Source organism: Apteryx mantelli, chromosome 9, assembly GCF_036417845.1.
Source record: "Apteryx mantelli isolate bAptMan1 chromosome 9, bAptMan1.hap1, whole genome shotgun sequence".
NCBI classification, from domain to species: Eukaryota; Metazoa; Chordata; class Aves; order Apterygiformes; family Apterygidae; genus Apteryx; species Apteryx mantelli.
This window is the reverse complement of record NC_089986.1, coordinates 12,660,861-12,685,146: the sequence shown is the minus strand read 5'-3', so window position 1 is coordinate 12,685,146 and position 24,286 is coordinate 12,660,861. Positions and strand designations below refer to the sequence as shown.

The following is a 24,286-nucleotide window of genomic DNA, read 5'->3' as shown; positions in this document are numbered from 1 at the left end:
CTTGTTATTATTTGCTTCTTCGTTGTTGCACGTAAGCAGCTTCTCCAGAAACTTGGAAACCTTGCAGTATCCAGTCCTCTTGTAAACTTACTTCGCATTTTCTGTTAAAACCTGACGTGACCAGTTAAAACTTTTTTATTATTATTATTTTTTATTAAATGTATTAAATAAGTTTTTAGTGACTAGGTTTTGCCCCTTTCTTGATTATTAGAAGTGTTATGCAAAGAGGGAAGTACAATTAACTGCATGGGTGTTACTTCAGAAGAGCCAGTGCTAGTCTCCCAAAGGGTCCTGCCTTCTAGTCTGTGGAACATCACTACATGAGTACTAATGACTAAAGGCTGAGCCACAGATAGGTTTCTGTAAGGGCATTAGCATTTCATAGGGGCTGAACTGCAGGACCTTAGGGAACCTTAAGGAAAGTTTCTGTAAGCAAAGAGGGCAGACCATGTTCTGTTTTGAATTTTTCCTTCTGTTGGAGTTTAGGCTTATACAGTGCTGTAGGTATCCATAGCACCCCCTTTCCAATTTTCTAGTGCTGACCTGTGCATCCAAACACAGCTTCTCCCATCTCTTGTGCTGTGGCCCTTTCTTGCCATGCAGTTCCCTGTCCTATTCCCCTTTGTAGGCCTACAAAGGTGGACACAAACTGTTCTTCCCTGTACTCCTGAGATCAAGGTTAGCCCTGAAGTCACATAAGCAGAGGACTGTCTTAGGGTAATACTTGTCCCGTGGCATGGCTTAAGCACAGCACTGTGCTTACGTGGTTACACAGTGTCTGTATGAAATTACTATGTGTCCAGCCCATTGGAAGGGGGGTGAGGTGGAGAAAAACTTTGAGCTGCCTGCACCTATCTGCATGGAAATGTCCTTAAAAAGCTCTCTCTTTGGTGTTCATATGGCAATTGAGCTGCTCTGTGCTTTAAGACTAGGGCTAGCCAGAGACGGAAGCAACATGAATGACCTCCTTTATCCTCCACCTTCTTTCCAAGGTACCCCTCCTAGAGCTCAAGCTTAGCAATATTCTTGGCACAGGACTGTTTCTCTAGTTTTGGTCATTCCTATGCTTATACTGGGTTGCTGGGAAGCCAGAGCCTAACTGGCTCAAAGAGATTTTTCTCTCAGCAGTGCAGACTTGTTTTGAATTCCTAACTTTAAGGATTAAATCATAAAAATGCAGCTAAAACCTTATTTGCTTCTTGTGTCACTCATGTATTCTATAATGACTTGGAAACCAGAAGCATCCAATTTTAATAAACTACATGTGAATTTGTGCCAACTTCTTACTTCTTTATTTCTTACTTATAGAAACTGCTGTGCTGGTGGGGAAGGCTGTGAACCCTTTCTTAACCTACTGCCACTTTCACTAGAGACTCTTAAAAAGAACAAATTCTTTTTCTCTTTCCCATGCAACCACAAATGCTTATCTGAAACAATGAGCTGTAGAATGTATCACTTCCAGGAAGAAAAGGTTCTTTGTGTCATCTGCCATAGCTGGGGCAATTGAACTTGTAATTATTATTATTTATTTATTTATTTTTGAAAGGAGAAAAGTATAATTCTCTTTCAGTGACAGACTTTGATCAAAAGTGCAGCATTTCCAGTGTGGGACTGGGAAGTGATGTGTTGGAGGTGGGTTTCTTGCTCTGACAGTAAGGCAGTCAGTGGACTCACGGTTTCACGCAAGAAGGAGAGTGCCTTGGGAGCTCTGAAGTGGAAATGAAGAATATGGCCACTGTCTAGTTGTTAGGCCACAGCAGCCACATTTTTGTTTCTTTAATAAAATAAGTAAAAAATAGGCACACTAAATTTAGCTTAGTTTTTTTTCCCCAAACCTCTGAACACTTAATTCTCCCTGTCATATGCAAACATGCTCTCTCACTCCAGGCTGACAACTCCCTTTCCGTTCTTTGCAAAATTAATTTAACATGCTTTATTATCTGGAATATGTATTTGTCAAGGTGAGCTATAAAAGGGATATGATGATCTAATTAAACTTCAACATTTAACCTACTTAAACTTTTTTGCCCTCTGGACTCTAGGTATCCTCTCTGGTTCTTAATGCAGCATTCCTCTATCAGTGAGGACGAAGGAGGAGCTGCAGTCACTAAGCAAATATTTATGTAGTATATCTGGACTGTCCTTTTCTGGATATTTAAGAGACATTTGGGTGGGGTCAGTTGTGCAGTGGTTGGGGACCAACTGTATCACTGGGTAGCATGAAGGTGAATGTACTGAATCTTCCGCAGTTCTGGTGACAGTTGTGACGGGTGATAGAAAAGAGAGTGTCACATCCAAATGACAGAGGAAGAGAGTTGCCCATCTCCTAATTGCTGTCTCTGCAAATATGAATCTCACATGATGTGTTATATTTTGGATCTTAGAGACTTTAGTATAAAAGACACTTAGATGCATATGGGCCTCCCTCCCATGTGTTGAATTCAGTGCTACTTTAACCCTTCATCAACAAAGATGTTGTTTCCCACCTTTTTCCTGCCTGTCCCTGTTTACAAGCTCCTAATGTAAAATTGGCTCGAACTTTGGTAGTTAGAAACAAAAGCCATTACCCTTTGTTGGTGTTTTTATCCATTGGACCAGAGCTACCCCATGTTTTGTTGCCCATGTGAATCACCTTGTTGGCACATGCTGGAATTGATTCTGCCAGGGCGTTGATGGCTTAAGTGGATGAGGCTTTGGCCTTTCTGGGCTGGCACTAAGTTCAGGTTGCCTTCATTCTTGTTTAGATGAAGTGAGTTGTAAGTCTTTACTGATAAAGAAAGAAACAGTATGATATCATTTGAAAAAGGGATGCTACCTGGGCTAGGGTCGGAGGCTTATTTCCAGGGCTTGTGAGGGAACCTTATCTAACGAAGGTTGCACTGGCGTGCTGTCCTGGGCTGTGCGATATGGGCTGTGCCGTGGTATGATCAGCAAAGCATTTGTTCTGTCCGAAAACTTGTTGAAGGAACTAAGTTTGTAGAACACTGTGATGGATGTTACAAGAGTACCACTGTGACTATGTAAAGAGCAGGTTCATCAAAGTGTAAATCATCAGCGTCTGCTTGTTGCACTCTCCCTCCTTGTTAACTAATGCTAACTTACCTAGTGGATCCTCACAGCCTTCAGAACAGCCATTTTAATTCCAGCAACTTTGCCACTGTAGCACTGTGAATTCTGGGAGCTGGACCTTATAGCACTACCAAGGAGCTCTGAAAATCTTGGTGCGCGTGTGCTGGTTCCCCCCCCTCCCCAGCCCAACACCATCTCACAGCTTTTATCCATCCAGCCTAAGGTCTGGAATGTGTTCCCTTCCAGGTTGTCAGGGCTGCTACTTAATCACGAAGATAGATCGCAATTGTGCAATATCATGTCTCTCCACCTTTCCTGCTCCCCACAAAGCCCTGGGAGTGAGGGTGGAGTGTGTGTGGATATAGAACAGCAGAAAGAAGTAGCGTGACAGCATCTTTTGAATATGAAATCTGTTGCTCAGCCAGGAAATTCCAGAGGTTGGATAATAGAATTCTAAAGGTTAAAAATAAATTTGGAAAATAAAATTCCAAAAGTCTGATTAAAAATTAATTTAAGCTGCTTGTTTAATATTCACTGGGCTGCTTTATACAGAATATCTGCAGATTACTGATCTGGCCCTTATACGCTGATGCAGTGAAGAAAGGCTCATAGGAAAAGTGGGGGAGAAGACCAGATATTTGTGTGTGCAATGTCTGAGGATAGCACAGCACCTCAGGCAGTCCCTCCTTCACAGTGTTGTAAATTCAAATACAAGTACATGAGAGCGGTATGGAAGAAAGTAATGAAGAGAAGCAGTGAGCAGAGCAGGCACTGGTAAAAGATGAGACCATGTCATTGCCTTTCTCCAAAAAGCAAGGAGACAGTGTGTATGCAGAGTATTTTACAGGAGGACATCCAAATCCCGTGTCTTGCCCTGCTGCTTCTAGGGCTTTCTGACCCTGACAGATACCAAAGATCACATTACTGCTTCATTAAGGGGTTTCACTGCTTTTGGTAGCAAAAACTAATTTTGGTTGTGCCTCAAACTCAAGACAGTTCCACTGAGGCCTGGCCTTGCTACAGGTAGCTGTTTGTGCGAGGCAGAGGAATGCTACTCCTAGCTGGGGTTTTCAGCTATAAAGTGCCTTGAGTTTGGAATGAGTGGGCGACTGTATTTTAACAAAGTTAGCCTCACTGCACCTGGCCTTGTCAGCGGTAATGGGCTTGCCTGGTGCCCTCTTCAACTCGAGTCACTGGGTTCATCAGAAGACTGAAGATCAGATTAACACTTTCTCACTCTGTCTGCAAGCCCAATCTTTCAATTTGATTTCTAGCTGGATGTTTCTGCACTACATCAACATATGGAGTTGTTTTGGTCTCTGCTTTGCAAGTATAAAACTGAAGACTTGGTTGTCTGGCAGAGATTTAATTTTGTTGCAAAAACTGCAGGAGCTTGTCTCTTTGCCGCTTAGATTGATAACCTCTAGAAGCAACTTCTGAAGTTGCTGCTGTTTACATTTTTTCCTACTGAGATGGTGTAGGATAAAAACGTAGGCATATTTCTTCTGTATAACACTAGCAATTCAGGGTGATGGCCACAGAAAGAAAAGCTTTTTGTATGCACTGCTTTGTATGCACTGTTTCCCTTGTGATTTTTGTCTTGTGGTTCGTCTATATATCCTATTTTGAAACTGCTTATGGCAAGGGTTTGTCTGCTTGCACTTCCCCCTTGTCCTCCCCCAACTGCACTTCTGTTTAACTTATCTCCTGGCAAAGTGAGTGTGGAGGAACTGTCTCCATTGATTGTATTTGGGTAATATCTATTGCCTAGAGCAGTTTGGTTATGCTGCCCCTCAGTTTCGTTGTATAAGCTGAGATCATGGGGTCAGTTGAGGAGGAAGGAGCAATGTTCCAGAAGTATTCCAGAGGAGAAAGCTGACAACATTGCGGCCTCTGTTCACAGCGGCTGTTTTAGAGATGCTTCATTCGGTTGTCCTCGTGGAGTACCCAGGAATGCATTAACCTCACTTAAGTTATTCCATTTGTGATTCTCCACAGGGGGCCATAATGTAACTATTTCGCTGCAGTCAAGAACGGGACATACTCACATGCCTTCCGTGGTGGGGGTGCTGGTCTTCACCCAGTTCTGGTTCTGGTTCCCCCTGTCTCACTTCTTGTCGCTGGCTTTCACCCCAACCTGTGTCATTGGCCTTAACAAGGATCTTAAGGTACGTAATGAGTGGAGAGGAGAAAAGCTGCTGATAGCAACCTAGAGGTCTGCCTTAAGTGGCCTGCGAGGTGTGTAAATGCATTTGTTGGGTGTCTCCAGCTTATCTGTGCCAGAAATGGTGCTAACTGGAAGAAATATGAAAATCGGGCTTAAATTGTAGTTCTTCATTTGGGATAAAGCTTTAGACAAGAATAATAATGCTGGGGATAAGAGAAATACAAAGGATAGACTTCAACTCCTGTATCTCAAAGTAGCTTAGAAGGAAAGGAACTCTATTTATTGTATGTGGGCAGAGAGCACCCCAGTATCACTCCAGAAGGTCAAGGTTGTTTTAATTTAAAACAAAAAACAACAGCAACAAAAAAGCTGTGTCCCCCAGATGAGTTATGTGGTGCTCCACTATGTGGACTACAGTTAAATGTTAGAGTGAAAGATGTTTCACTCTTACACTAGGAGAAAATCTCAATTTTGATTATATAATAAATACAGTGTAGATGGGAGAAAGCCTGGATGAATATTTTGGAGGAGAAAAAGTTGCACTGTAGGTGTCTTCCTTGTAGTGACTGTACATGGCACTACAACTTTGAGTCCCTTTTCAGGCTTGTTCTATGCAACAGCCTCTTTTTTATCTGATATCAGACTCTGTGCTACACAACACCTCCCTTGCTGTACAGGCTGCATAAAGAAGTGGAATTCTGCAATCACCAGCTGAGGTTTTCATGAGGTGCTATGAAATTCATTGTATCTTTGGTGAACCCTAAAGCAGCACACTGTCAAAACTAGATAAAGAAACCCCCTAGGAAAGCTAATAGTGGGAGAAAAGGGTCTGTTTGCATTCCTGGGGGAATAAATGTTAAACCAAACAGCTGTGGGTGCTGCAGTTTTCCTGTGCATCTGTTCTTCCAGCTGATCAGTTGTGGTATAGCCCCTGCAAACTGTATCTGTGCTGACTTAGTTAATGGGTTTCTTGCACTGAAGAATTGGTCTAGTAACTTTTGCAAAATAAAATAGCATTTGAAAGTGGAAGTGTAGGGCTCTGCAAACTCCTGTCATTGCTGCAGGTATAGTTTGTGATGCGCAGAGTGTGCAAAGACTTGTGCTGCTCTGCCAAAGCCCTCTGTGGGACCGAGCTACCTTGCTGGATTGCAGCCCCCCTGGACCAAAAGTTCATGACTCCAGGATGCTCTTTTCCACCTGTCTTGGTGCTGAGCATGAAGTCCATCTATACACAGCTGAAAATTCTTGCTGTTGGAAGGGAGAGGTTTGCTCTAAGATGCCATTTTTCTCTCTGTCCTGAATATTTTATATGGGCTGTATCATTGCTTGTCTCTGCACCTCCTCTGTGGCAAGACGTGCAGAACCTTTTTGGCTGCTTGGCTGTCCTGCCACTTTGACTCCCTTTCCCCATCCCCTAGAGTTTCCAGGGAGTCCAAAGGGCTTTAGGTGAGGCTGTGTTTTCTAACTTGGTTTAACTACTAAAACCAGCTACAAGATGAATGTATGTTATGGACTGCACCACACCCACCTTGCTTCCTCAGAGCAGTCCCTGTTCCCTTATTGCTACATGATGCGTTATAAAGGAAGAGGGCTGAGATCCTGCAGAAATAAATTCAGTTTAAGAATTCGGATGGGCTGTCAAAGCATGTCTTTTGGCCTTGTTTAGGTAGGCAAGAGTAAGAGAATATGTGAAAGTGATTTAAAAAAACAAAACAGAAAACCCCCCACTACCCCTAAAACGTATTGTCCTTTTGCAAGAGGTGAATGTCAGGCAGTGCTCGATCTGGCCTAGCGTGCGTTGACAGAGCAGATCGTCACTTAGCTCTTAAACCAATTTTGCATTAATATGAGCAGGCCCAGCAACAACATCAAAACCACAAAAGCATCGAAACAATGAAAACAAAGCATGGTGTGAATAGCGTGGAGTACATGGCGGAGGCTAGGAGAGCTTGCCAGAGTCAAATTATAGAATAATTAAATAACATTGTTCTAGTTGAACTGTTGCCACTGATAACAGTTTCTCCGCTTCCGGAGGGAGAAAAGGGGAAGCTTGTATTCTTAAGAGGATCTGTGTTCATCTCTGCTGGAAGGAAAATGAAGCTAAAGTAATTATTCTGTTGTGGATTTTTTTCCCCTGCTTTCCTTGTCTCTAACAATTTTTTTTAACTATTTGTCTTAGATGCCAAAAGTCCAGTACAAGTCCAACTGCAAGCCGTCTACATTTGCCTATCCCCCACCTCTTGAGGTTCCAAAGGAAAAGGAGAAAGAAAAGGTATTTGGGTTAGCTTTCTGTGTTGTATAGACTAACCCCTTCTCCCTCCTAGTATAAACATTGACTTTGATGGCACTAAAAGGGAATTTAAAGAGCGAAAGAAAAATTGGCAGGCACTATTGTCTCTGAAAGAGAATTCTAGCTATTTTTTCCTGCTGAGCCTGGGGCTATTGCTGATCATGGCATACAACTACTGTGCTACTGAGTGTCCGGAACCTCCCTCGTCTCCACTAGTTAAGCAGAAGCATTGATTAAAACTGTTTCCCATGCCCTACTGATTTGTATGCACGTACCGTCTTTGTAGAGCACCTAGCACAATGAGGTCTTTGTCTGTGGCTTGGGCTCCAAAGTGCTGCCACATTACAAACATTGAAAGTATTAGGGGGAACACGTCTCAAATAGTCCCACATGGAAGGGCAGAAACATACCTGGTCTTGGGACAGCGGGGCCCTGTGCTGGAATATGAGTGATCAGGCCCATGGATCACAGGAAGGGTGAGCGTGGAACTGAGACTATCTAGGTGTAGAAGAGGAAGAGATGAGAACTGTTGGATGACTAGCAGGACAGCAGTGGAATCAATTTGTCTACTGGCATAAGATAGTAAAAGCTGTCAAGCAGACCACGGCAGCAGGCAAAGCAGCCCCTAGGGAGCAATTGCAGCAGTGGAGACCTCAGGCATGTCATACTGATGAATGACATTGTGCGAAAATTGTAAATCATTTTATCAGAATTGAATGCTAGGCAGGAGAAATTTCTGAACGGCTGAGGAACACAGAAACGAACTCTAATGAAAGGCAAAGCTAGCTGCTCATAGCTACACTTTCGCCTTTGGAACAGGATGTGAATTGGACAAACCGCTTCTCTTTCACTTCCCTGAGCAGAATTAAACGTGCCATGAGACCTCATTTAGCCTAGAAAGTCTCGCCAGCAACCTGACAATACAGTGCTCCCTGTCCTTCTGAGGAAATTGCTGCCTTACAGATACAGCTACTGTGGATAGAGACACACGCTTTCTGGGAGGAAGATGTGCCAAATTCTTCTATTTGAGCATCTTTGCTGAATGTTGCTTCTGGTAGTTTCTGGCTCAGAAGTACCAAAGCTTTTCACCTCCATGGGGCATTTTGTGCATCCACTTTTTTAAGTCTATGAGAAACATAGCTGTCTGGACAGTGGAATAGCTTTAGGTCATGAGGAAAAGTTATCTCTATCAAAGTTTCTTTACCTTTGAGACTGTGGCAACAGGTTTCCCCATAACAGTTCCATTCATTGCTCTGTTTAAAAACAAACAAATGAATAAGCAAATCTCATGTAGAGACCCAAATAGTAATGATTACTCTCTAAATTAGGAAGTTTGCCATCCTCTTGCATATGTGACTGCATATGCATTCATGGGGTCTTTGGTTCTGTCTGTGCCATTTATTTGCTTTGGTGGCACTTTATTCATCTCTTAAACAGAACAGTGGGTAGAAAGTGGAATTGACCCTGTTATTACCTGTGCTGAGAACTGACCTAACACCAGCTTTTCTTGGTTCCCCTGCCTGGGTAGTTGATGCGCTGCATACGGTGTCACAGTTGTGCTGAATGCCTCCTCTGTTGACATATCTAGGTTTCCACTGCTGTGCTGTCCATCACTGCAAAAGCCAAGAAGAAGGAAAAGGAGAAGGAGAAAGAGAAGAAGGAAGAGGAGAAGATGGAAGTGGTGAGTGCAAATGTCAAAATTCAACCGTCTGCCACCCCCTACAAATGTGGAAGGTGGGACATGAAAGCAGACACCCGCTTAAATCTGTCCCCACTGCCACCAACATTGCAGTCAATTTTGAGCAAAGTGTTAGCACATGTTAGTGTACTGCATACACTCCTTAGCATCTTTCGTGTGTGTTCTGACTAAAGCAAAAGGCATTATTATTTAAGAATTCATAATTACTGAGAAATAAATCTCCCTTGATAATGCTAAGTAACTTACTTCCTTAAAGGCAGAAGCTTGTTTTGACAAATGTGTGTGTCTTTAACTGCATGAACGTTCCATGGTTTGCACATTATTTTATTGTCTGCTGTTCATGTTTCTAGACCAAGGGAATTTTATCTCTTATCCATGTACTTTTCTTATTACTGTGGAAGAAGTTTAACTAATTTCATGCTCTTGGTACCTTTGGTTGACCACCTGAAAAAGGACTCAATATTGTAGCAGTTGCTTGGTGATGTCCGTTTCAAATGAGACTGCTGAAAAGTTTAAACTTTCTGCTTTTACACGTTTAACCCCCGTTCTGAAATGTTCACCTCTTTGGCAGCAATTTCTTATGTGCTTTGCCTATCTATCAAAATGCAAACATGCATCCATGCCAAGCTCAGGACCAGCTGAGCTTTGAGCACAGGATCCCTCCTCTGCTCTATAGCTATGGTGATTGCTTTGGTCCTCTGATGATTTATATCAGCTCATAGATCTGAGACTGGAATTTGTGTTCCTTATCTGTGAATAAAGTGTCATCCTAGAGCAAGTGGAAATGTCTGGATAATAAATTCGCAGTGGCTGATGCAATTTGGAAAATACTTAGTGGCTAAAATTCTTGTTATATCCTGACAAAGGACCTTTCCTTTTGTGCTCTCCTAACGGATGCAAATGTATGAACAGCAAATGTAAGCTGGAAATGTGTTATGCTGATAGGCTCGATAGAAACCTTTCTGATTTCAGTTTAACATCTGTATGAGAAAAGTGCTTTGTTCATGGGCTTTTTGACCTCTTTAATTTGAAAAAGAAACACACAAATGGTGTTTGAAGGAGGTGTGGCATAAAATCAAAGCTGCATGTGTAAAATGCTTTCCTAGAGCTATTTAAGTGGTGGCCGCATCATAGGTACAGGGTACTGTTTGAAAGGTGTTAATACTGTTGCACTGAACTGTTTACAGCTGGCTCAGAAAACAAAGCATCTCGTGTGCATGGTTGAATCTCTTGATTTCTGTCTTCTTGGTCCTTCATCGATGTTATCTTGCTATCAAACATTGTCTTTGCTTTCAGTTATTCTTACAGCACTATATGCTAAGCAAAACGTGCTGAACAGATGAATCTTTCTTCCAAGATTTTTACAACCTACAGTTAAGTAAAGGTGGCAAGAGGAAGCAATGTATTAGAAAGGATTCACATGTTGTGTCTGGGTGTGTGTGTGTGTGCTTCAGCTGTTTGAAAAGTTTTCTTCGCTGAATTGAGCAGAAAAAACAGGATAGCAAAAAGGGAGCTTGCTGCCACCTGCTGTGTTTGAGTATTTTGCCATTGTCCAAATGTTTTGGAGGTCTAATTCCTTTCCTGTTTTTCTCATGTGCCTGTTATGTGACTAGTAATCCATAGCTTCCAAGTGATATGCACGGTGATGAGCAAGCACCATGCCAGAGAAAGTTCCTTGTGCTGTTAGAAGATGTACCATGCATTTGGTGTTGTTCCATGCCTACTTTCCTGATCATTTCATTCCTGGTTATTTCCATCTTTTCTGCAGTCTTTTTTGTTTGCAACTCAAAGATGTTCCTGAGCAAGAAGGAAAGCATGACCCATGTTCTTAAGTATGTAACTGAGGCTGTGCTTTTTCTGTCTGAGCTTTTGCCTCCAGCTGCTGAGTCAGTGGCTGAGAAGGGTTATCTGGAATTCCCTAGGGAGTCACTGGGATGAGTCATTTTGGTTGAGCTGCTGTCAGTACCAGTAGTGTGAAATTTCAGTGACAGCTTTATAGCTGGGAAAATATTGGGGCAGCTTTTGGCAATTTTCATGTGCTCAATCATGATATTAAAGACGCTTACGCTGGGAACAAAGGTGGTGAGTGAGTTTACAGAGCAAGTATTAGAAAGGGAATCCAGAGGTAAACTTTTCCACTATCCTTTCCTGCTGAACCTTTTTTCACCTGCAGTCAAGAGTTAGGCTTTGCCTCGATGAGAGCACTACATTCACATCAGCATTGCTGGTGCTATAGCTGATAGACATGTGGTCAACCTGTTCCTCAGCAGGAGAATGGCTTCTCACCATGCTCTTGAATTACTACCTGTGTTAGGAATAGCAGGTAGTACCTTACCCTCCTGAATTGTGGAAGGATTAGAGACTGTTGTTAAAACCATGCTGATGTTCTCCTTCCCCTGTGCAGGATGAGACTGAAAAGAAGGATGAAAAAGAAAAGAAAAAAGAGCCTGAACCCAACTTCCAGCTGCTGGACAACCCAGCCAGAGTCATGCCTGCTCAGCTCAAAGTTCTCACCATGACGGAGAGCTGCCGATATCAGCCTTTCAAACCAGTAAGTGCCAACGTCCCAGTTTGTGCACTTCACAGAGTATTTCCAGTGCTGGGCATGTGCGTAAGAACTGCAAAGTTCTGTGTGTACATGAGAACACCACTCAACTGATGCATAACTGTAATGTGTTTTTAGAGATTTGCAACTTCACTGTTGTCACATTTGCTTTTTTAAGTCCCATTCTTCAAATGATCAAATGCAGTTCTAGTTGGGAGAAAGCCGGAACTGCTCCAACCCTTTTCATCATGCTAATGCTGCTTTATTTTTCTTTCTTCTGCACTCTTCAGACACTGTGACCCAGAAACCAGTCCGACATGCTCTTTGTGTATTAATGATATTCTTGGGGTCATAAAGACTGAGCCATGATAAGCATCTTCATTCACTTGCACTTACAGCAAGTTGTAGCATGGATTTGTCTTTCATAAGACTCTGTTCTGTGCTGAGGTTACTGTCCATCACGCTTGCCAGGAGCATTAATGTGAAGAAAGCAGACTGACTGAAGAATTCCTTATAAGCTGTAAGGATACAAGATTTAGAGATGAAGACCTTTGCTAAAAGAAGCTGACAGAAGAAGTTGAGGACTTTATGCCATCGGCAATATTAGAAATTAGATGGCTTTCCTATCTTTTAGAAATGGTCCAGGATTAAAACATGTTTAAGGGCTTTTCTGCTTTCTAATATGCTACTTTTACTGATCTCAGATCTTTATAATGAGCTGAAAAGTTTTACAGGCTTGTTGTCAATGCAGTGAAATACATCATGACCTGTGCTGATGTCTTATGTGTCTGCAGTGAGGTTTATACCTAAATGGAATTATTTTTGCATTAAACAAGTTTATTATTCGGTTACACCTGACCTTAGAAAAGTGCCTTCATTTCCTGCTAACATAGAGAAGAGATAGCATGTGATTGTCAAATGGAGAATGAAAAAGACCTTGGCGTTAGCCAAAGCGTTACCTAATTGTTCTGTGAGATGCTCCAATGTATTGTAAAACTAACGAGCTTGCTCCTGGGCGCAAGCCTCCTGAGTCAGCTTCTTCTGGCTTTTATTTATAACATGCTGAGCTTTCCCATTTTGCAGGATTGCGCATGGGAAAACTGTGTTGCTCAAACACTGTTTTTCTCCAGGAAAATATTTGTGTTTTTAAGAAATGGATTTCCTGGAATTCCATCAGTACATCGCAATTCTCTGTGCATCATCCCCTTTTGAAATGTCTCCTTTAGCAATTCTGTCAAAGGACTTTTCAGTTCCTACCCTTGAAAGAGAGGAGGCGACCCAACTGGTATTTCAGTTGGGAAAGATCTGCAATGCTGTCTAGTAAATGTCCAGTCATGCAGCTGAAATGTGGATGTAGGTAGCCGTTTGCCTCAGTTTTAAAAGAAGCTGTGTCCTAGTACAGAGCTGGTTAGCAAGAGGCATGCAGTTTCTTCCCTTAACTCCCCCTACAAAGAGGTTTTGAAGAGAACAGAACAGTGCCTCCCCACCCCCCCCATCTCCTTCAGGGATTATGGTCTGTAACCAAGGAGGCTCCTGGAATGGAGCTGTTCTGGAGCTTTGCTCTGCCATGGGGAATGCCAGAGTAAAATGCCTCTTTGAAACGCTGTTTATAGCCTGGAATCCTGATGTGGTCAAGGCTCCAATTCCAGCCAGGCGTGACACAGCACTGCCTTTTTGCACTTCGTGTTTCAGTCCTGGAGACACGCCGATTTGCTTTAGCCTGGCAGAATGTTTGGTTGTGATCTTTGTAATTAATTCCCCTTTGTTTTTATGAGGTTCTGTTAATAGGATTCCTCAGTCAGTGGAAATTGGTGATCCGATTAGTCTCAGTTTCAGATAGCCTCCTGGGAGGTGGCTACACAGAGAGGCTTCACTAAGCTTTCTTGCCCTGTAAAAGTCTATGTTGTATCATAAAGTAATTATGATTCAATTCGTTTTCATGTGGAAAGTGCCAGACTGGGATTAGGATTCTGGATTCACAACTAGGATAAGGCTGTGAATGCAAAAGCTGTTTTCTGTTGAACTGAAATTTAGCTAATGGAAATTCAAATGGTAGCCTCATAGGATCTGTCTGTTCCATCCACATATCAGGCAGGCATCCGGGTGGGTGTCAGAGATGCTTTGCTTTCTGAAACTTCCCCTTTTTCTGGGAAAGTCACACCTTTGGCACAGACCCAGTCAGCAGAGAATCAGCAGATACAATGCTGTTTCTCATATGAAGGATCTGCAAACCTGGGTGTGAAGGCCACCATCAGGTAATCTTTGCTGTGACTTCTCCATCCATGAGCAGTCAGGAGAAAGGAACTACTTTTTGTTTCTCTTCCTGGATACCACTGAATAATCCTTAATTGAACAAGCACACAAGGAAGCAGTGATGTATGTATGACTGTGCGTGGGGAAACAGATGAAGTCGGCGCTTCACTTGCTCCATTCTCCTTGCAGAGATGCGAGTATGAATGGCTGGTGCCTCCACTAAGACTTTCAGAAGCCCTTGTGTGAGCATTTGGCCTGGAAATTCAATGAGCTTCTAATGCGGGTTGCAAACAAGTGAGATGTAAATTGGCATGCATCACTCTGAGTAAATCTTTATATTAGTCCCACTCCTCTTGCAACTGATTTTTGTCACTACCTATACAGTAGTAGTTTGATGTAATTTGTAACTAGCTCTTGAAGACCCTCTTCTCCCTTTGGTGTGAGTTGAGAGTTCATTCCTGCTGATCAGGAATCTAAGGTGTCTCATATGGCCTAGGATAACACCATGGCTATAAACACTCCACCACGAGGCACAGGTGAGCAGTTGTAACACTCACTGCACTTGTCTTGCAGCTTTCCATTGGGGGCATCATCATTCTGAAGGATACCAGTGAGGACATGGAGGAGCTGGTTGAACCTGTAGCAGCTCATGGTCCGAAGATCGAGGAAGAGGAGCAGGAACCTGAACCACCAGAGCCCTTTGAGTACATTGATGATTAAGACCTGAGGTACAGTGTAGTATGCCATCACCTTCATTAATTCCAGTGAAGGAAAAGCCTCTTTGGATCAACCAAAGCATTTCCCAGTGCCCAGCATTCTTGGTTTTGCCCCTTGACTGCTTCTGCACCAGATTCAGAAACACGTGTTCTGTCCTGATTTGAAGAGTTTGGTAGCAGTAGGAATGAAGCCCCTCTTCTGGATCAGACCTGCCAGGCCTGGTCTCTAACTGTTCAGGCTTGGCTGCTTTCAAGTAGAACCTCAGTGGGCAGAGTCAGAGCAGCCTGTGCGGTCTCAGGCAACAGCTGAGCTGGGAATAATCGGCTCATGTACAATGATCCCAGAGGGGCAAGTGATTTGTGTAACAAAGTTGTCATCTACTTGACCTCAGTGTGGCAGGTTTGGTCAGAAGAGAACTACCCTTGTTTTTAGCGTTGTCTTGGGCTCCCAACAGTTCTTCTTAGAATTTAAAGACACCCCTGTCGTGGGCTCTGTGACGCTCTGAGCCCCACCAAATAATCCATGTAGATCTATTCCAGGCAATGAATGGTGCACTTCTCAGGTTCCTTGGCTAAAGTGCCTGAATTAATGTGCAGGTTTCTCACTGAGAGGCAGAAACCCAGTCGCTTTATTTCCAAATATGGGTTGGCATGTCCGAGTGTTCCCAAGAGCAATGATTGTGTACTTGAATTGGTGGACAGGCAGGAAAACAAACTTCTTGCTAAAAACTGTAAATGTTGCGTCAGTGGCAGACTCGGGTGTGTGTGTGGGGCCAGCCACAAGAAGCCTTAGTTAAATGCATTTGCTTTTCTGGTCTTTCTCTCCCCCTCCTCCAGGATCACATCCTCTAAAGAAGACACTATGCTTGATATCAGAAAGACAGACATGAAGACCTTCCTATCGAGATCTGCTGTTCAGTGCATGCAGCCCCCATCTGTGCTGAGCTAAAGCTGATAGTCTGTGTTTTATGGTTGAAGAACAGATATATGCTATTTAGTGTACTCTTTCACAAAACCTTGTTTTCAAATAAATATATTAAAAACTCTTGACAGAAAACTTGCTGCTTTAAAGACAAAATGAAGGAGAGGAGCCTGGCAGCCCCCTCTTCTTCTCACCCCAAACCTTAGAAATTAGACCCAATTTACCTTCAGGCTTTGTCTTCCTCATCAGGTGGCTGCTCACTGGAGACATGCATCTCCCTCCAGCAAGGCTGTGACTGATTCTACTTCTCCATAGAATAGCTGGGATCTGTGCATACTACTGCTTTCTCTAACACTTGTTTAGTCTTAGCTAAGTCACTAACTCCAGTCATTAACTGGCCCAGCCACAGCACTGATGCTACAGAGAGGGCAGGTTTCTGCTTGCCAGCAATCAGATTTGCTTCCAAATTACCTCTGTGATTTTGACTTTGCACTGATGTTCCCCCTTGCACATCCTTGCATTTGTATGTCAGTGCAGGGCTGACAGAAGGGCTCTGGGTATTTGTGATGGGGAAGTGAAGGCATGTTTCTCTGTTTCGCAGGATCCCCTTTCCTGCTGTGTCCTTTCACTTCTTTCACCAAATATAAGTGTAATAGCTGATGTGGTCAGATAGCTAAAAATACATTACAGACCTAGATGGGGTGAATCCAGATGTGCAAGTTGTTACACTGATGTGCATCATTAGCCAAGGGGGAGTTTAGAGTATGGAATGAGCAGCAGTCAGAAGGAAAGAATGCAGCTCGGCTGTTCAACATCTGACCAGCCGGGCCTTCACCTGTTGGGCCTGTAACGCTTCAAAGGTTGCATTACCAGCAAGCCAGACACTTCAGGCCTGATCAGCTGTAAACCAACTGTTGAGCTAAGCTGCATCACTTGAAACAGCACTTAATGGAATGAGGTTTTTATTATATATATGTGTGAGAATATTTTGCTCCATGTGAACATACCCCAGGCTCATATGCATCTGTAATAATGCAAGACAAATCTTGCATGTAGCGCCTGGGACTTTTTCCAGTAGATGGTTTATTTTGGTGGGTGTTACTATAGCAATAGAATAGTCTGCCTTTGTTCTCTGCAGAATTTAAGCATTGCAGAGCAGAGGTACTGGACTGAAAGCCAATTTTGAGTCCTAGGCTTCAGTCACAAGTTCCTGAAGTTGAAATGTTGTCTCAGTAAGGGTGCTGGTCATAGCTCGCTGTTCTCAGTGTGATCCAGATATATCCCTCGTGGAGCAAAGCTGAGAATGAACCTGAAATGGCCACAAACAACTTTACTGTAGGTGAAATTGGATATAAAGGTAATGACTGCTCCAACCCGTGGTCATTAAAAGCAAGACTCAGGTCTTGTGGTGTAAGAAAGAGAAGCTGGATGAATATAAATAATACAAGTCTTTCTAGTGCTTTAACCTCTTTCAATAGGTACGTGTATCCCTTACTCCTGCATGTTTTTCTGATGCTGACCAGTGTGGTATGTAATGTATTTCAGATTTTTGTTAATAGCACCTTGTGTCATCTTACAAAATACTGTGCAGAGGTGAGGACACTGGAAGAGGAAAAAACCTCCCTTCAGGTCATTCAGCAGCCTGTCGGACAGCCAAATACTGCTTGGAGATTTGAGTCCATTAGAAGTTCTGGGAAAAGGCAGCTTAGAGAAAGATCTGAAGTCCTGTATTGATGCCTTGGCTATGCTGTGATCAGCCTGCTTTGATTCACAGGTATTTTTGCCAAGACTTTAGACTATAACAGACATTTGAGGGTAGCTGGTGTATTCTCTGTGCTTGCTACGGTGTTGGTGGAAATCTGCATGTGCCGAGCAGTTCACGCTGAGCCATGTACTGCCTGGGGCACCATCCAGAAGATTTCATTCTTGCGCCAAGTGATCTCCCTTTGCCCATAAGATCACTCCTGCCTCTAGTAGTGAGGTTGTCTGGAGCTCCCTTGGCACAAGCAGATGCAAAATCCTCTAATTGCCCTGAACTGATTTCTGAGGCGCTATTTTGGGACTACATGGTAAGGTTATGCTCAGGTAGTTAGATTTTGAGGAGCTTTTGGTGGCTGTGCGGGAAAAATGCCATGTGTGTTGGGCTGGGACACCTGGGAGGGAAGCCTGGGAATTGGCCTGTCTGTTCACACTTCCCAGGCTCTGCTACTTGTTGCATTTCGTCTTCACTGTGTAAATGCAAGTGGGAACTGTGTGGTTTGGGAGTGACACTTCAGAGATCATATGCAGGAAAAACATCTGCTGTCTTGGCTCTCTCTCCAGGGTGCTCAGCATTTTTCTGCTCAGGAAAATGTCAACAGCTACACAGCAGTCCTGGAAAGAAGTCTGGGGGAGGGATGGAGAGGGGCTGGAGGAGTACTGAGATGGCTGCTGGTTAAAAGGCAAAGCAAATCAGTTAGCTGGGTGCTGTGGTAGTGTGAAGGAGAAAAGGTGATGTCCACACCTCAACTCTAAGGAGTTACCCTGGACTGAGGAGGAGGCAGAGAGTGGGAAGGGGACACTCTGTGGATTGATACTCTGAGGAAGGCAAACCACTCCTCTGGGTGGGACAAACACAAGGAATGTTTTCTAGCAAGTGTAAATTGACCTTTGCTGGAGGGCTGATGATGGAGAAGTCCTTCCTTTTTTGGAGGAAGCATGCATATTAAGTGTTTTTCAGGGGTTTTCAGCTTCATTTGCACCTCTCTTTGGAAAGAAGGCTGCGCACTCAATGAACAGCTAGTTGGTTCATTAGACACAGCAGCTGGTGTGTTGTTGATGGACAGGATTTCCCTTTTGAGACTCGTCTTTCTTCCCACAGCAAATTTAAGACTTTGTGGTGCAAAATGGTGTGTCCTACCTATAAAATGATCCATTAAAAGGGGTTCTTTCTAACCCCTGCATATTCCTTTGGTTTATCAGTAAGGCTTGCTGAGGTTGCTGCTCCATGACTTCCTGAGGTACTGTGCCTTTGCAGAATTGCCAAGGTGTGACTTATGACATTTGGAAAATGCCAGCTTGTCACTTTGTAAAATTGCTAGAAAGGCTCTGGGAGAAAAAAACATACAAAGACTCCATAAAAACCTCAGGAGAGGTAAATTAAACCTCTAGAAAGACTCTAGAAAATTTTCCAGGGAATGCCCAGAAAACCACTAGAAGCCTTTTAGAAAGGCAGAAGACCACCTCCAGGAGGGCTCTGGGAAGGTCCTAGCACAGCTGCTGTCACTGACTCACTGTTTTCAAATGTGTCGAGTGAGGAACAGCTCCTGGGTCCTGGATGCTGTCTCCACCTTGTTTACTGGCCCTGCCAGCTGCTCCTTGGCCCTTCCCATAACACAGTGGATGCCAAGGGCTCGCTTTCCACAGCTCCGGGCTCTCCAGTGGTATGTCCATCCGAGTGAGATGGCATCTAGCAAGGGAAGCACCAAACATCAATGCAAGCACCCGCTGGACCTGGGGTAAAGCCTGCAGGGATGGGTGCTCCCCTGGCATAAGATACGGGGCTTGACTAGTTTCCATGAGGATCATTGAGGTGGTTGCTGTGGGACCAGCTAAGTGTTGTACTTGGGGGATGGAGGCGACCACTGGCTTTCTGATCCCAGCTTGGTGTCTGTGTGTGGGGAGCTTGGAAAGTTTCCCTGCTGCTTTAAATAACGTCATCTAGACACAGTGACTCATTAGCACTGATTTCTTAGGAAGTGCCATTCTCCTGGGTCTGTTCAGGGATGCTGGGGAGGAACCCGCCCTGGGGTGTTTGCCAGGGGCTAATTAGGGCCTAATGCTCCTGCGTTTGCCAGAGGGAGAGGCAGAGGAGGCAGGAAGCATGTTACTGTCCCTCCTGACTAATGGGCCTCATTCCCCTTAACCCTGATGAAAAATAAATCACTTCAAGGGCATACCACTTCTGATGGATCCCAAAGTCCCTCAGGACTCCTGAACCTCTCCTCCGTCTTTCATTTTCTCTAGTTAGCTCTGAGAAAATTGCCCTGCTTGGCACCATGCTGGGGAAAGAAGTGGGGTTGGAGAAGCCCAGGGTAATGCTCCCAGGGCAAGGGGTTTTTGAGGGAGGGGGCTGACCTCACAGCCTGCCCCACTGGCATTCCTCTGCCCTGATGGATGCTCACTAGGTCGTTCTCCCGTGTCTCCCCGTAGGAGCGGTGCCGCCCTCCCTATCTCTCCCCTTCCTTCCAGGGCCAGGCAAAGCCCTTCCTCCTCACTGCCCAACGTGAAGGTTGGGCGCCACTGATAACCATGGTGGTGATGGCCATTTATCTCCCTGTATCCTGGACGCTGGAACATCCCCACCCTCGCCCCTGCACCCTGGTCTGGCCAGACCCTGGCCTGCCCTGGGCTCTTCCCCCGCCTGCTGCTGTACCAGCGCCAGCAGTGACTAGGATATCAGTTCAGCTCTGGGCCGGTGTCAGCCCTGCAGCTTTGCCAGGATGGGAGAGTTGGGGAGCGTTGAAACTGCATGTCTGGGCAAGGCCTGTGGCGTTTTCTTGCAACCACTGGTGGGACTGGAGACCTTCGCCCGAGGGTATTGATGCGTTCCCTCGGGTGTCTTCAGGCACTAGGTGTCCTGGAGGGGATTGTCGCATGGGAGCGAGCCTCTTGGCTCCCTCAGGGAAAACGTATGGTTTTAATGGGGCTGGTGTTTCTCTGACACTGGTGGGACTGGGATGGTCCCATGCTCTGTGCCTCAGAGGTGGAGAAGCTGCCCCAGCTCCCAGTGCTTGGTTTCAGCTTGAAACTGGCTTGACTTGGCCTCTGAAATCCTGCTCTGCATGGGCAAATAGCCCGGCTGGCAGGATCCCAGGACTGGAGTTTCGCTTGGAGGTCTCTATTGCAGTTCTTGGCATTGGCTGCACAACTAAAGCCCTTTGGTGGTGGTGATGAAGAAAAATATTGTATGTGTACTCAGATTAACCATCCCTTCTGGCATTCCAGCGAACAGGGGAATTGGTGTTACCTGCATGTTGTGGAGAGGTGACTCTGGACAAATCCTATTTTCACCAAAGTCCTTTGGAGACAGGCTGAGAGGCCCCAGGGTTCTTCTAAAGGGGCCCTTGGTGAAGGGTAAGCCATGGGGCTGCTGGAAACATGGGACTGTGAACCCCAGATGTCCTGACCCCCTGGGCTTGTTCTGAGGGATGCTGCTGCCCCATGTGTGTGCGCAGGTGTGGGTGTTTAAGCAATGCGCACACCTGCATGTTTTTGTGTTGGCAAAGCCCGCACAGCCGAGGGTCTGTGCCGTAAGGCTCCAGGTGAAGTGGGACCCTTGCGGGGGACGCCCCAGGGCTCGCGGCCCGCAGCCTCGGCACACGGCTGGCAGAGGAGAAGGGCAGGGTGGTTCGGTGGCAGCAGCATCCCTGGACAAGGTATAAATAGCTGGGCTGGTGACCCAGAGAAGAGTTGCTACACAGGCGAGGTTAACTGTCGGCAGAAATTATGGGGACATTGTTCCTCCAGAGATAACCTACGAAGGAAAAAGTGTGGAGCCACTTTTTCCCCTTCAGAGTGAAGGAAAAAGACCTGAAATATTGGTGCAATGTCTTTGTTCTCAGCTTTATGCTGGCTCTGCCATTAAGTTGTTTTTCTCCATTTCTTGTCAGTGAGAACCAAGGTGGGTTAACCCTTTGTATCCCTGCTCTGTCCCCTGGGGGAGAGATTAAAATAGCTCCTGTAGGACTGGAGAGATTCTCTGTTTACTTTAACTTTACACAGAAATCCTTCTTAGCTTTAGCTTAAGCTTGAAACCTGGGGTCCTGGCATGAACAAGAAGCAGCTGAAAATAATTTGGTGGAAACATCTGCATCAGAGACAGGAGTTCATGGACTCATTCATGAATGAAACCTGCTGCCTGTACCCATTGCAGGCCCAGGGGCTTCGCAATTTGTCCCTACATGATAGGGCAGATCACCGTTGGTCCATGTGGGTGGCATGGGACAGATCGCCATTGGTCTGCGTCCACGGCAGCATCAAAGCTGTACCCCTGGGATGAGAGAGGTGAGGCTCCCTGGGACCACTGCTGGGATGGGGGATGTTTCTCCTGGAGATGAAGCTCTTTGTCTTGCTGTTTCTGAGCCCATGGTTTCCCAGACTATTTTCTCCTTTTCTTTTTTTTTTTCTTTCTTTCTTTCCTTTTTTTTTTTTTTTTTTTAAGTGGAGCATCTCTCGCTCTTCCCTCCTCCCGGCCCCCTTCCATTTTTGGTGGGAAAGCCATGCTGTTATTGCAAGCTAAGCCTTCTTGCGAGTTGGTATTTACCTTGGTTTGGGGCTGTCCATGCTTTACGACCCATTTCCTAGAAAAATGTGCATCAGAAAGCCCAGCTGTGGCCCCCTTCCATCCCGGGCGCTGAGCCTCCTTCATCCCCTCCAGGGGCAGTCTTGGCTCTGCGAAGACAGAGGGGAGGGGTGGACTGGCCTGTTTTCAACATGTGCAGGAGGACATGGCTGCGTTTGGCCGCATCTGTTAAAGCGAGTCTCCAGGCAGGAAGGGTTACGCTGCTTCCCTCCATCTGAAACTGGGTTTAGTTTCTGGAGGTGGTAGTTGCATGCAAAAGGGGTGAAAAGGGGGGATTTGTTGAGACTCTACCTCCCCATCCCCAAACCCTGAATGTATCCACTGGGGCACAGCAGGTTTTTCCTATGCTTCCAGCAGGCAACTTCATGGCCCAGCTAGTCTCTCTTGGTTGTCAGCTTCTGTCCCAGCCTTAGACGACCACGCAGCACCCTCCTGAGGGGGATCTCTGCTACTAGCTGGAGAACCAGGTCAGGCTGATCCCCCAAGATGGCAGAGTAGCATGAGCACTGGAGGAGTCCTCCCTCGCCAGCCTGCGTCAGGGTGGTGGCCATGGCATCAGGGTTTTGCAGAGGTTTGAGAGAGCTGCATCCCCTGTCCCTGAGCGAGGGACGCAGAGAACTGATGCTGCAGGGCAGGAGGGCACTGCTGCGGAGGCCACCGTGTGTGCAGCACCTGACACAGCCGGCTGGGCTGCCGAGGTGGCAGCTGGATTTGGCCCAGCTTGCGTGTGTGCTCGCTGGAGCTGGGGTAGGGCAATGAAGCATCCCCTCTCTCTCCCTCCCAGCACATCTGATGCTGTGTACCTTTTTTCTCCCTCCCAAGTGGTGGAACAAGTCAGGAACAGCACTGTGAATATTTTTTTCTGAAACAAAGATATAAAAAAAATTTATCAAAAAAAAATTTTTTTTGGCTGGCTATTTCTCTGGTCAGGGACTTTGCTTACAGGAAATTATTGGAGAAGGTGTGCTTATAAATAGCCTGGCACGGGGCTGACTGCATGCTTGTGGGGTGGGGTGGGGATAGGTGAAATTCATGGCTCGGCAGCATCTAGACAAGCCCCATCCAACAGAGACAGAGCAGCTTTATGAAAGCCTGATGCTGGGAAAAGCAGAGAGGCTTTGCGGTCTTGTTGCCTCAGCTTTCTTTGCAAAAGGTCCTGGGGGTTACATTGCCCTGCTCTGCTGTGTAACTCGGTATGTGAGCAGCTGTTTGAGCTGTTAGGCAATTGCCCTGCCCAAGTACAGGATGTTGGTCCAAGCGAACCTGTCTGCCCTCCTGGCCAGTCCCAGCTGGAGCCAGTCTGTGCTCCAAACCCAACCGACAATAATGTGTCAGCAACGAAAAACTCAAACAACTTCTTATTTATTTGTTGTCCTTCAAAAGTCATTCACTGAAAACCCAAACTAAAATCTCTTTTGGCAACTAAAAGCTGAAGTTTGACTAAGAAAACAACAGGATGTTTAAGCTTTGGAAAATGTTCCCTTCTTGCCTGGCTGTTTTTATTTTTAATGCAATGACTTGGAAAGGTCACCAAAAGATGATGTTTCCTGCAAAATCTTCCATTTGGGCACAGAAAATAACCAGCTGTTTTTTTTAATCAAGCAACAGGTTACAATCAAGTCTGGGACCTGTAGCTGGCAGTTGGCACTCCAGCCACAGAAATGCTCAGCTCCCCTGGCAGGAGTGGTGTTGCCGCTGGTCCTGAAGAAAAGCCTAAAATCTGGTGCTCCAGGCGTTAATGAATCTCTTCCCATGGGAATATGGGGAAGCAAGCTGAGGCACAGGCTGGTCGAGCTACCTGCACGGGGCCGGGAAGCTATGGCCGAACAGGGAGCAGAACCCATCTCCTCATCTGTGTCCTGCATGTCAGATGAAGGAGCCTCCTTCAATGATGCTTTGAAGATGAGCCCTGGAGGATCTGAGCCCCTGCTCCTTTGTGCTGGTGTTGCAGTATTATTAACCTAGGGGTTATCCCCCAAGCTGGTGTAAATCAGGAGGTCCTCGCTGATGGAGGTGGAGCTGGGGCAGCAGAGGTCTCCTAGGGAACTTGGTGCGGCAACACACATCATGTGAGACGGGGGGTCAGGCTTGCTGGGAAGGGGCTGTTGGCTCACTTGGGGCTTTGACCTGCCTGCTCTTTCTCCTTGACCTGAGATGCTCCTACTCTGCCAATTTCTCTGAGGATGGCTGACTTGAGGCATATCTTTGCATCTTCCAGACCTTACCCCAGATGCTGGCCAGGGGGAATGAGCATCAGTGCTCATCCCGGGGCAGCATCTCCT

At 45.4% G+C, this 24,286-nt stretch overlaps 2 protein-coding genes across 3 annotated transcripts in view; both read left to right on the top strand.

Moving 5' to 3' along the window:
• PSMD1 (proteasome 26S subunit, non-ATPase 1) overlaps window positions 1-15,786 on the top strand; it is an 83,840-nt gene extending 68,054 nt beyond the window's left edge. For both annotated transcript variants that reach the window (XM_067301753.1, XM_067301752.1), the window contains 6 exons: window positions 5,068-5,237; window positions 7,416-7,508; window positions 9,115-9,207; window positions 11,630-11,776; window positions 14,597-14,751; window positions 15,577-15,786. In XM_067301753.1, coding sequence (XP_067157854.1) covers window positions 5,068-5,237; window positions 7,416-7,508; window positions 9,115-9,207; window positions 11,630-11,776; window positions 14,597-14,743 — 650 coding nt within the window. In that variant the 3' untranslated portion in view covers window positions 14,744-14,751; window positions 15,577-15,786. The remainder of the gene's footprint in view (window positions 1-5,067; window positions 5,238-7,415; window positions 7,509-9,114; window positions 9,208-11,629; window positions 11,777-14,596; window positions 14,752-15,576) is intronic.
• LOC106498320 (uncharacterized) overlaps window positions 1-24,286 on the top strand; it is a 120,035-nt gene that overhangs the window by 87,990 nt on the left and 7,759 nt on the right. The gene's annotated exons all lie outside the window — the stretch shown is intronic.